The sequence below is a fragment of the Micrasema longulum genome, unplaced genomic scaffold (assembly GCF_059751315.1).
Source record: "Micrasema longulum isolate JH-2025_06_02 unplaced genomic scaffold, ASM5975131v1 h1tg000640l, whole genome shotgun sequence".
Lineage (NCBI taxonomy): Eukaryota > Metazoa > Arthropoda > Insecta > Trichoptera > Brachycentridae > Micrasema > Micrasema longulum.
Window position 1 is genome coordinate 224364 of NW_028277836.1, and position 13851 is coordinate 238214.

Consider the following 13851-nt stretch of genomic DNA (forward strand, 5'->3'; position numbering starts at 1 on the left):
TATATCAACAGTGTGTAACGTTAATAAAACGTATCGTAGCTTTATAAAAATAATCATAATTTATTTCTGTAAATACGGATAGGACCGCATGTTTTGTTTTAAATTTGAGGAATATATTGAAATGAACTTTTGTTTTCATAATGCATCGAGTAATTTAGGAATAAAAAAAAGTCACGTCGGATCATACTTTTTCACTTAATCAATTAAAATCGTTCACAATAATTTACGTAAATGCTATCTGTGTATTTGAAAAGAAATAATCGCATCTTTCTGTGTTTTACTAAATAATTTTACGATTATGTTCGTATACCATTTTTAATTAATTTATTTTATCTACTACAACTACACGATAACAACATTTTAATTCAGTTTTACTTCGATGTTTATTTTTATACATAATTTATTATAAATACCATTTGTGAATGCGCCGGACATATTTTTTACTTTGTAACGATGTTCAGTATGCGATGGTATGAAAGCGGATGCATTTAAAATATTTTTTCTTTCAATTCAGTTATCAAATGTAACCAGTGGTTGTAAAATATTCTTATTCATTATAAAACAAAACAAAAAAACGCTTTTAAAATAACAGTTAAAGTTCAAATAAACAGTTTTCCGGGGTTCGCGTCTCGACTGAAGGGTAGTTGGTCCTCAGTGTTTCGACTTTCGACCCATATACCCACTACCCAGCTGTCATCCCTCGCCGTAAAGAGATTCTGCCGATCAATACACACAATACTGAATACTGAATACAGTACCAATTGGGTGTTGTGCCGGTTAGCACTGAAATACGCATAAGTTTTCCTGGCAATTTCAGCGAAAGGTATTATTAATAACTGGTGACAGTCACCGCGGTACCGACCACAGTGGGAGACATTCACAAAATATCAAACGCGCTACGCAAAAACAAAAAGTGACGTCTCTAGGTAATATAAAGTGAATCGAACATAATGCTTTAGGAATATCATATTATATTTAATCACACCACATGTTGATGTCACTACTATATTTTCCTGTGTAAAATTGTGCATTTCCCCCCTAACTGTTTAAATAATGTTTTTCTAATGATCTGTTGCGTACAGATAGCGAATGTCAAAATGATGACATTTTAGTGTGGTGTTTACTACAGGGCGGGGGAGGTGTTATGTCATGACACGTTGCGTAACTTTCATTCATAACAAATAACCCAAAATATTAACATTTACGAGTATTGAAAGTGACACGATCTAGTGATCTTAATTTAAAATTCATGATTTTGTCGCTGATCTTAAAATAATATTTTACAGCATGACGTTTATTAGTTGGGTTTTACCGGGTCCCGAAAAATCATTTAATATTCGTCAGTAATGTTTCTTTTTGTTTCAGGCTTTATTTAGCGAATGAAATTGTCTTGAGAAATCGCCACGTGCCAAGCACGTGGGTTTCCGCCATCCACCATTGTACGACATCGCGCTGTTTCCTATGTACATAGATATAATAAAAAATATATCGAAACAGCAGTCCTTGACGCCAGAGGCGAAGATAAAATAATCAAAGAGCAGACTTTTTCAAAAATAGAGCGCGATATAAAAAAAAAAGTCAAAGAAAAATCTGTGGCCAAGGAAAACAAAGACTCGAGAGAGATAAAAAAAGGAAAGAAGGGATCGAAATTCCCCTTTCTACTTAAAGTCTGCTTAGCAACATTTCTTTTTACCGCTTTATCTTTTAAAGTTTCCGAAATGTTTGCACTCTGGTATACAACGTTTGCTGCCCAGAAGATTCGGTGAGTTTAATTATTTGTTTTATTTTTTACTTTTACATCCACACTTAAGATGAGTTTTGTCTCTGTAAGTAAAACCGAGCTGGAACGCCATTTCGCAAACATAGTTTAAATAGGTGCGAAGATTTTCACGGTCACTGTTACCAATATGTTTCTTTTTGGGTGATACCGTGTGTTTTGGAATTGTTCCGACGTTTCGGCTACCATTGCTGGAGCCATTTTTAGGGTAAATTAAACTCAACATGGTTACCAGCACTACATACTACAAAAACGAATAGAAATGTGCCTACTGCCGACTGCGACACGGTACAAATTACTAGTAAATAAACACTTTTTTTCTACAAAACACACAGTTTACCATGGCTCCTGCAATGGTAGCCGAAAAGTCGGAACAAATCCAACACACACGGTATCATCCAAAAAGAAACATATTGAATGGAGTTTACAATAAAGTATTCAGCGTGCACTTATTGAATTGACGCTGCTTTTGTGTATCGGGTATGGTAATCCAATTCAATCGTATAAATTCAACACACAAAATAGATGAGCAAATAAAATTGATTATGGAAAGGAATTAAACAATGAAATTTTGATAATGTGTATTTAGGTATACAATGCTAATATTATATACGTATATACTAAAATGACAAAATTACGTTTTGTTTCTTCTGTATTTATCTGTAACAAAACCTTGCTTTGTGGGAAAACCTGGCTTTGTTTAATTTTACATATTTACTAATGTTTTTAACAAGTTACATACAAAAAAATTGTAATCGTGTTAAGTCATCTATTAAATAAAACACACCATATTTACACTGAATTGACTTTTCTAAATGGCGTTCATTTGCATTAAGTATGTTGTTCGTATCTCAATACTTATTCATACGTTCTACAATATTTTGAATGTATTTAAAACTTGAGAGGTGAAAAGGCCATTAAAAAACGAAGAACAAGAAGAATGTATTTAAAAAATACGTCAGTATAAGCATTTCACCAAAAATTTTATCATAAAATATACTGAATTATTCCTACAAAAAATTTAGACATATCATCAGGTCCTAACCAACGAAAGTTGTAATATATGAAGATTATATTATTTTACAATACCTTACACAGTAAGTCGTCCATAAGTAAATAAATCTTATAACAATATTTTTAAACTGAAAAAAATAACTACAAAATTTTCGACTGTCCTAGTTTAAACTTATTTTTTTAAATTTATTTACTTAAGTTAGTTAATATTACATTGTATATTAACTAATATATTTACAATTATAACAAATACTTATTAAATATTTCTTACATAACTACATTATTACAATAAACATAACATTTTTTTTTTAAATCCGTAAGTTTTCTTTCATTCTTCATACTTTCAGGCATCTCATCATACAGTTTTAACCCTTTATACATTAAGCCATTTTGTGATTTTGTTTTTTTCCTAACTTATGGTTGAATAAAACAAAATAAAACGGGCTTCATAAAATAATTCAACATTTTACCCTACGAAATTAAAACCATAATTAAGTATTATAGTAACATATTGTTATATTTTTAAAATTTAACACATGATCTTGTTGAATACTGTAAACTTGCATTACAATATTTATCAATTTTATCGTTTGAATTTGAAAATTTGAAATAAATTTTAAATTTATGCCTAAGCATAGTGATAAAAACTTCTACCACTGTGCCTAGGCATAACTTTATGACAGGTTTATAACTAAGGCCCTCTATGTAAGTACCTAGTACATACGTAGATAAAATTATTTTTTTCAATGTTGCTCCTAAAAGTAGGCAGTTCGCATGGCACCGAAAAACATATATTATTCAAAGTATTATCACATTTAAAAAAAATTTCTGGTGAATCAATCAACTACTTTAACATTTATTTTCGTTGATTCTATATTATTATTTATAATTTTTACACAGGTTATTAAAAAATATCAAATAACCTTCTCTCTCAGTAAAATAATCTCGAATTATTTATATCAAGTATTTAAAAAAATATGTTTTTTTATCTTGTCGTTTTTCACGAAAACAAAACTAATGAAAAATACTGTAGTTCCAATTTCCACTGATAGGTGGATTCCTAAGTGATTCTGTTTGTTAAATATTTGCTATTCCGCGTTTGGATGTTTTCTTGGCAGATGTCGCTAGTAAACTTTTATTAGGTTCAATTAATTTATACCATCTGTCAAAATTATTATATGTTCAAACAATAACTGACATTTTTCGTATAAAAATGTAAATAAATAACACTTTTCGTATAAAAATGTAAATAAATAACATTTTTAGTGTGTTGTCAATTTCTTCAAACATCGGAATCGTCTTACGGGGGTGGATGGTTAAATATCCGCATAAATAAATAATATCTTAGTTAATCACAGAATAAAATTATAATGAGGAACTGGAGTCCTGCAAAAAAAAAATACAGCAAAGTTTTTTGAAAATGTACAAACATGATTATTTATTAAAAACAAATTACTTTGAACGACGTCTCGAGTTCATATGAATCAACCAATGATAAGATAGTTGTGGAAGATTTCCGGTTTACGGTACGTCAACGGACCAATAGGCAGAACTGACCCAGAAGAAGCGAAAGAGAATTTGAGACGTCACATGCGTAGTGATTTCAGATATACAAAACTTTAAAAAATCGTAGCGCTGATAATACGATAAGTATATAAAAATTTCAGGAACATTTTTTTGGCTTAGTTTAAAATTCTATTATCAAATAATAATTATAAAAAAAACACTAAACTTCCTCATTGGGTAAACTAGAGAAGTGTATTCACTTCTCGTTTAATATTTTTACTTTTGACGTGCGATAAATATGATCTTACATAGTAATAAATAAATAAAATAATACACCTATTATATAATATGTATTTTCTTTTTCTTGTACCTGAAAAAACTGCATGTGTTATTACGCTAAAACATTATTTAATAAAGTTGGGTGACATAAAAAAAGAACGATTTTCCGGTGCAAATCAAAAAATACAAATTAAAACAATTAAAAATTAATACAACATTCAGTCAAAGAGGATTGGCCTACTACTCGGTAAAAGTGAACAATCTATTTCTATTGTCCATAAGGACAATTAGTAAGCACTCACAATATAAAATTGCTATTAAGAAATGGATAGTGGAGGTGGGTTGCGCACGGATGGATGATGTAAAAATTTGTGTCCTGATTATGAAATTTTGTCTACAAGTCTATATGATTTAAAAAAAAAAAGATTATTTTAATTGATATGGCTTATTATGTTTATGGTGATAATTAGGTTTATTAGATTAATTACGTTTTTTTTTCTTATTATGTTAAATAACTCATTTAAGGCATGTTTCATTATACTTATTGTAAAATGTTTCCCTCGGCACGGGACACCCCAGTGAGAGAAAGGAACATTATTCTGTATAAAAAATAATACAAAAATTGTAAAAGTATATCTAAATAAATTTAAAACTATGGAATAAGTTATCTTATATTAAGATTATTATTTAATGCAATACAGTCGGCGAGGATGGTTGCTTTTATGATATAATACGACAATAAACGCAGAGTATTCCGTTACTGCAATAAATTGAGTGTCCTTGATGGCGCAGAATTGTTAAAATACGGAAATACCCTCAGAGTAATAATTCCCTAGAGAAGCCCTTAAGCTCTATCGCATAAAACAAAAGCGTTCCAAATGTTTGATTTGGTTTTAGTTTGGTTTTTATTTTAACAGCAAACTGTAATGAACGGTTTTGGTTAGCGCTCGCAATTCTCTACCCTAGTACCTACGGGCTGTTGTATTGCTGTAATCTGTAGCTAACGTCGTGGTCAATAATCGTAGAATGGGTGTTCTCCGTATGGGCGACTCGATTAGGTTATTGCTCTATGGGAATACCTAATCAGTTTTTGACAATTTTCCTTGATCTTTGTCAATTTCAAAAACAATTAGTTAATTTTTCTAAAATTTTATTGTGCATTTGTAAACATTAATTGACACAACAGAGTAGATAAGTAAAGGGTCATTTAATAAGAGTAATTGAATTAATGAACTTTGGACTTAAAATATAAAACAAATTTTATTTTACATAAAACGGATATTTTTACATCATGTTAAATAATATTTTATGTTTTAAAGATAATGTCAGCCAAATGTCCACCACGACGTTGATTAATCCAAGGTTCAATTTTCATTATTTCTCTTATTATATGAGCAAAGTAGGGTAAAAAAATTTACTACCCTCGCATCACTAACGAAATTTCCATTTTGTTTCTTCGACAATCTGACAGATAGAAAAATAATTCAATTTTTAAGTAATGCATTTGTGACAAACACATTCATTTGATAATTACACATGAAATGTGATTGCATCCTGTTTCTTTAAGATCCTAGCAGTATTTCTACCCTTTAAACACAGCACGGCATGGTTAAATTAGAATCAGGAGTTGCGTACTGAGCGACGTCTACAAAGAAACTAATGGGTCAAAACGTAAACCTACTCATTTATGAGTAGTTGAGTCACCTTCTGTTTGAAGTGCGTATGCGGTTTCTGGACTATTCTCTACAGATTCGTTTTTTTTATAAATTATTTCTACGTCCACCCAAAAATCCATAAAAGCGCCCAGCTTTATCTGCCGTCTTCGGACATTCGGTATACAAATACGATAAATAATTTTGAAAAACGGAAAAAATACCGACATAGAAAATTTCTTAATGATACTTTTTATCAAAAAAATCGGATCAGATTTAGGGTGCAGAAAACGGGACTACGAAACCTTGATTTTGTCGATTTTAGTTAGGCATTATCAGTCCGCCGTGCAGTTAACTTTTACGCACAATATCGGGGAGGGATCTGCAAGGGAGTGACAGAAAAACTATGTTCAAATGCTTATTCATCCCCGCATTCATTTTTAAGAGCCAGTTACACCAACAAAAGACACGTTAAAGTTAAATAAGTAATTTGTATCATCCGCCTAATCGAGCTGAAATTCATTTTTTTTTTTTTTTTAAAAAGAGAAATACTAGAGTTCTTATTATTTACTAAAATATTTAAATTTTCAGACCATTTCCCAAAAGTCCTAAATAACTTGTGCTAGACAAATAGAAATCGAGTTGTGGTAGAGTTGGATTTGAACCTGGGACCTTTGGTCCGTACACAATACTACCACGGGACCACAACCCGGTTGAATTATTATTTTTATTATTACGTTTTTAACTCCTAAAAAGCTGTGGTAAAAAAATCTTTGCGCGCAGTTATGTAACATCGTGTTACCACAAGCATAAGTCGCAATATTCTCAAGTTAAGACATTTAAAAAAAACAGAGTTAAATAATTCCTTTTCCATGATTTATACAAAAATAATTCTATTCTGTTTTAGCAAGATAAATTAAAAATCATAAGTACGTCGGTCATTTTACATGCTTGCGACCCCCTCACTGCCAAACACCGTTTGAATCTCGTTCACACAAAAACCAAATGTTAAGAGTTCTATCTTCGTGCTCTTTCATATACAGCTTTATTGCTGCATTAGCATCACATTCATCCTATGGCAAGGATAAATTAATTTTTTTTTTGAAATCCAATATTTATACACATTTTTTTTCCAAATACGATGTAAAAATGTCCATTAGAAGATTACAAAAAATACAACTTCATTATTAAAAAAAAAAAGAAGAGATATATTAAGTCTTGCATCGTATGTAGACTAGTGTGACATCACAGCCACACAGAGTTAAATAAAAAAAAATCTATCGATTGCCCGGTAAAAGGAAGTAAGACGAGTTTGAATGAAAAACTAAAATTTTATAGTTCCGTGTACAAACAAAATTAAAAAAAACCTTCTCAATTAATTGTTTTCATCGTTTGTACCATTGCGTTGATAAGAAAAGCTCTTCCTTCGCGTACCCACTCAATTTAGATACCAGTTTGTCCGAACATTTTCGCGCTGTTCGATTGACCGTATATTTTTACATACATTACTCTATCTATGTATGATCGTATAATGTGTTTATTTGTCCTAATGTTTTCTACACTAATGCGTCAGTAATTTGAGTTTAGGTACTGTCGACTCGTGTCCGTAAAACACTGCATGATTACATAAAATTAAATTCTGCCTAAACCTTAGTAGCAAAGTATTATGTATTTTGTATCCACTATTATTTGAGTGAATACCCATTTACCTCATTTTTCATTTCATGCACGGTTGGGTTAGAGGTTAGAATGAAAAATATGCGTCAAATATTACCTTCGAAATCTAGGAAGGTCAATGCTAACTTGACGACCTTTAGAAATATAGATTTATGTTATAGCGAATATATGTCAATAATTTATTATTTAGAATCCATACTTTGCACTGATGATTAAATCGATACAGAAGGGTAACATTATTGTAGAACTAAATATGAATATTATTAATGTAAGTTATTATATTTAAAAATTCACCCACCAAAAGTTTTTTTTCATTGAGAAAAATCACATTTGAGATTTGAGCCGGGAGATTTTGTGCATGAGTCTTTGCAAAACTATTATGAAAGTGGATGAAACGAAGTATTTGGGTATAATATCAAACTCGAAATTAACTTTGAATACAAACTTCTCGCATGTTTTCAAAAATAAATATCTTTAAAAAAAATATTTCTCGGTAGATTAAGGAATAAATTAGTTAAACATACTACAGAACTCGTAGCTAAAACTATAAAACACATATAGATTAGTATTCTACAGTATTATTTTTAGCCAATGAAAGAAATTGAAATAAATTAGAAGCATATAAAAATAGAGCTATTAGAATATTGCTAGAGAAAGGTAAATATAATAAAATGGAAAAATACAATTTTATTTATTCTATACGCCCAGAGGACTTTCACGTGACTGGTACAGAATTACAATTTAAGAGTTTCATTACTAAAGTTAATATGCAGGTCATATTGATATAATTTGAGTTATTCTAACTTCTTGTATTGGAAATAAATCTGATTTGTTTTTCTTTATATGCTAGCTAAGTATACCGGTATAGACAAATATTAATAAAATATATCTTTTTGAAATTGTTAGTAATTAATAAACAAATAAACGGTATTATACATTATTATTAAATAATACAAAATAGAGGTACTTTCTGCTTTTCATTCGTTCTTTGTCGTGACAAGAATTAAGTTCCATTTTCCTGTCTACTTCGATTAGGAAAATTGTGCATGCAATAAGCGGGTCTCGCGTGACTCCAAATATTGTAATCCATGTTATAATAACCCAAATATTTCGACTAATTGAGCTTTATACTAAAATGAAAACTTTTAAAATATGAAACAACTAACTTTGTTTCGAGTAAGTATCGCGTGAAATCAATAAATTAATATATAACATAACATATTTTGCTAGAGCAACTTTTAATTATTTATTGCTATTGCATTTCTCACGTTTGTGAAATGTGTCATATGTTAAAGAGGTTGTATGTGAAATAAGCACCTGCAAAAGGTGACTGATTAATATGGTTTTTTTTTTAAAAACGATGATACTCGTAGTATTCTTGAACGATGAAATATAAATTTTAAATAAATATTATTTTACACTCACTTATTTATAGATTTGTATAAACCATTTTAAATTTAGAGTTGTACGTCGACTGGTTTCGAGGTTAATTCCTTATCATCAGGACTTTGACTAACTTAGAATTACTCGCGTTGCTTTTTATGTTATAAAATATTGTATGAAAGAAACAGAAGAATGAAAGAAGGAGAGAAAAATAGGATAATATAAAAAAACATTAATATTTTTAAAATAGTAAACCGGCCGACCTATAACTCTAAAGTTAAAGTGGTTTATACAAATCTATAAATAAGTTATTGTGAAATGTCATACCACAAAGTGAAAAATGTTTTTGATATTAAAAATATGTAAATATTATTTTTTCAGGTTATTCAAAATTTTATTCACACCTTTGGAAAATAAAATTATATAATATTTGTTTAACTTTGTTCAATGTTGAGCATATTAAAATATGTCGAATAGGGTATTTGCACGAAATTTCATCGGCAAACATGATCAATTTTATTTATTTAACTTTTTGTACATAATGTTATTTATAAATTGGCGGGCTTATTGCCAAATGGCAATTTCTTCCAACCAACCACTAAAATTATAGTTTTATTTTTATAATTCAAGTTACATAACATATTCAATAGAAAATAAATATTAAAAAGCTAAAGATAAATACAAATATAAATAAACGTATTTGTTTATAAATTACCTTAAATCGAAACTATTACTCAATGGGAAAAAGGAAAAAAGAGGAAAGAATGTTGAAGAAAATCAATGTTGTTTGTAAACAGGCTGGATTTCCTCCTAGGGAGTTATTTAGATGTAAATTTTTTGCAACAGAGAGGGAAAATATTTTTGAGAAGCCAATGACAGGTCAAATGCCCTATAAATGCATATACTTCCATATTATCTTCTAAAAAATGATTTCATTCTCTGTTGCAACAAATTAACATGATCAATGTTATTTAATTATTCTAACTTTTGGATAGATAATTCATAATATTCATGTTCTCATGATGGTTTCGATTCCCAATAAAGTTATGATTCTTTTGACTAATTATGACACGCAAATATTTTTATTACAAGTAAATTAATTACAATACAATTAATTTACGAGATTATGTTGAATGCCAAAAGTGTCAAAACCGAAATATTTTATAAATCCAATTACTATCATGAGACAGTTGTAATTAAAGATCTGGCAAGTTCTTGAAACATCATTATTGAAAGGTAATAAACAAAGCGAAAATAAATATTTTCAGCCAGACCAGAAAGGCACAGGGTATTATTTCACCATATCTCCTTGAGATAGGTCGTTTGGTTAGTGGCCAAGGTTTTTTGGTAGTGTTTATATCGAATCTAATGATATGATAGGACAGCCAAAGTTTAGCAGACTAAATAGTTTGCAAAACAAACAACATAAAAGTTATTTTGACTAAAACCTTGCCCTTTAAAAAAAAATAATAGATGGCCTTTACTAACAGTAGTTAATCATTATTCCTTGATAGTTGTTGTATTTTGAGGAGATAAACAAAATGAGTAGATGAATTAACAAATTAAATAGATGGATTAAAAATCTTTTCGACGATACCAATTATGCAATCTGTAAACAAAGATATCAAATAATAACCAATTTTAAACTGTTACATTTGTTGTTGATGTGTCAAAGCTTTTTATCGATTATTGTAATACAGAGTTTTAGGAAAATACCACAAAATTTGTGTGTTTTAAAATGCTTTTATTTCATTTTTAAAAATCAAGATATACGCTTATAATCAACCGGTTGAAAAGTAATAAATTATTGTTATACAAAACTTTAAAGCATAAATTTTATCAGAAAAAAAAAAAAGTTTTTATTATATGACTATTTACTTGGTTTTTTACTGCCGTGATTTTGATTTTATATTAGGCTGCAGCCTTAAAAAAATAATGGTGAATATTTAATTGAGAAATTTTTAACCAACTTGTAATAAATGTTTGTAAAACGTAGAGGTATATGTTTTTGAAAATTGGATCAAGCATTGAGTACTGAATGTTTATCAATCCGTGAAAAACCAAATGTCTTAAATATGATTTAACTCGTACCGATATATTTATTTATTTATTTATTTTTGCACCACAACAGGCCAAGAGGCCCAATAACTGTGGTGAATTACATCACAGAACACCCAGGCTTGAGAAAAATCACATTTAATTTTTTGTGTTCTCACCGGGAATCGAACCCGGAACCTTCCATGCGTGAGTCAAGCGCCTTGACCACTACACCACGGAGGCCGCTGATGTTATCCTGATTTAAATCTTATTAACTCTATCAAATGATTAGATTCCACTTTTAATTAGTAGGTACAAAATATTTTATCTACATATGCGTTATTATCGATTTCTCTCATTTCGATTGTTATATATACAATCGTTATATAAAAAAGTGGTTAGAGTTAGCTTTGAAAAAGTTTTCAATGCGTCAGTGTCAGTTATTTTGTACTCTCTTTATCCTGCAGGATTTTGGTACAGAACTTTAAATAATTGAATATTTTACTTTAAATAAAAAGCACATAGTTTACATCTTTCACATTTTTATCCACAACTAACGATGCATATATTCTTAAACATTACGTCCCCACTCGCACCCTACATAAAATACTGCATCGGTACAGAAAATGCAGCGTCTATGCATAATCTGTTACTTGAAGATAAGATGATCAGTGATCAGCCTTACTCTTTAGATGCCAGTCCAGGAACAATGAAATTTTGCAGTGTAAAACCACATTTCAAATAAATAAATAAAACACTAGTACAATACAAAAATATTTGAGACAATTTCCCACTAAAATCCTCAAATATTAATTAGTAAAAACAAAGTAAGCATACATCTTATTTAAATCACTTGACTGTTTATTCATATAGGGGAGCGTTGATTAAAATGGATTTTTTCTTTTACCTCCGTTGCTCTGAAGTTTACAATTAAATTCTGGTATCTCTGAAATCGAAAGAGGCATTCAAATTTCGATGCAATGGTTTCGATTTTGCCACTTTATAGCTTATTTAATTAGATACTATTTTTAATTAGTTAAAGGTAATCGATCAGAAGTGCCACAGTTGATTAACTTTAAGATTACAGCGGATCAGACTGGAAAACACTGAATTATGCTATTTACATAAAATAAAATGCGTTTATTTAAAAAAATTACTTTTAGTTATTTGTACTTTATGTAAATTTTACATTTTACCAAGCTTTAAAAAGTTAAAAAATCAGATTTTCAATTTCGAGTTTCGGTTAAAATAATAGACTCCCCGTTCCGTCTTGATGCTCCTTTCCAATTATATTGGACTCGCCTTTAGTAATCTACGAAACTTGAAACGGCTCACCGCTTTTTATTTGTATGACAAAAAACAATCCACTGCTACCCAAGATCAAATGATTCACTGTAACCTTAGTGACAGTTTTCGTAAATATAAAAATATTTTAAAATTGCCCCCAACAAACTAAAATAGTGTACTTCAATATTAAACAGTGTCCAATGAAGGAAAAAATTCGAACCTTTTCAATTTCCAACCCATATTAGCAAAAAAACATTCTTTAAATGCACGTAATAAAATTGTTTTGTCTCAACATATTGACCGAAGCATCGCAGCATGTCCTCCAGCTCTAATGTCGCGAAGGTGACTAGTGTGGCAGAAGGGGGTATGAAAAAGTGTAAATTGAACAAAAGTTTGTTTCTGTGCGCCCAATATACACGAACGATTCAATGTACCCGTGGTCCAATTTTACCCATGCTCCCGGACTGAGCCGTTTATAAAGAAAATTTCTGCATACAAAAAAATATCGTATTTCTGGATTTTTTATTTTTAAAACCCGTTGAAATAAACCAACCTTAGAAATCTGGGCTTTTATTCGTTAATATTATAAGAAAGGTATTGATCTCTTATTATGAGAATGCTAAATCGCTCCCGACTACTTCTCGCCTCATAACTGAATATTGGCCAACCGCCAACGGCGCGAGGCAGATTTTCCGAACTCGCTTTATCGGATAACCGCAAGTTACTTTTAACGCAAGCAGCTTTACTTTAAAGCAGTAGTAACCACGAAAATATAAAATACTTGAGGTAACACATATTTTCCATAAAAAATGATAAAAATGAACCAGAATCTTTTTTTCCTTGATTAAATTTTTATATAATTTTTTTTAGTTTCAGTCAATTACATTCAAGTTTGTTAGTGAAAATTCTTGGTTTTTTGTAATTTATTATACAATTTAGTAATTTATTGTAAAAATGCAACACTCTATAAAAGGTCCTTCAAACAAACACTGAATTTAATTAGATAACTATTATTTTATTTTTAATTCTCTATCCTTACTATTTTTGTAAAGAAACATTAAAAAAAAAATGATTAAAATATATTATCTGATGACAAAAGATAATATATATATATATGCGAGTATATATATAAAAGGCAATGCTTGTATGTGTGTCCTCGATAGACTGAACCGATTTACATGCGGTTTTTAGCGAAATGTAGATGAGCTCTTAAAATCTTCAATTTATTGAGTAGAAAAA

At 29.8% G+C, this 13851-nt stretch overlaps 1 protein-coding gene across 1 annotated transcript in view; it reads left to right on the forward strand.

Moving 5' to 3' along the window:
* The first annotated feature begins 452 nt into the window (after nucleotides 1-452).
* LOC148279941 (arginine kinase) overlaps nucleotides 453-13851 on the forward strand; it is a 93284-nt gene continuing 79885 nt past the window's right edge. The window contains exons 1-2 of the mRNA XM_088229175.1: nucleotides 453-926; nucleotides 1366-1762. Of these exons, the coding sequence (XP_088085301.1) occupies nucleotides 1719-1762 (44 nt within the window). The 5' untranslated portion in view covers nucleotides 453-926; nucleotides 1366-1718. The remainder of the gene's footprint in view (nucleotides 927-1365; nucleotides 1763-13851) is intronic.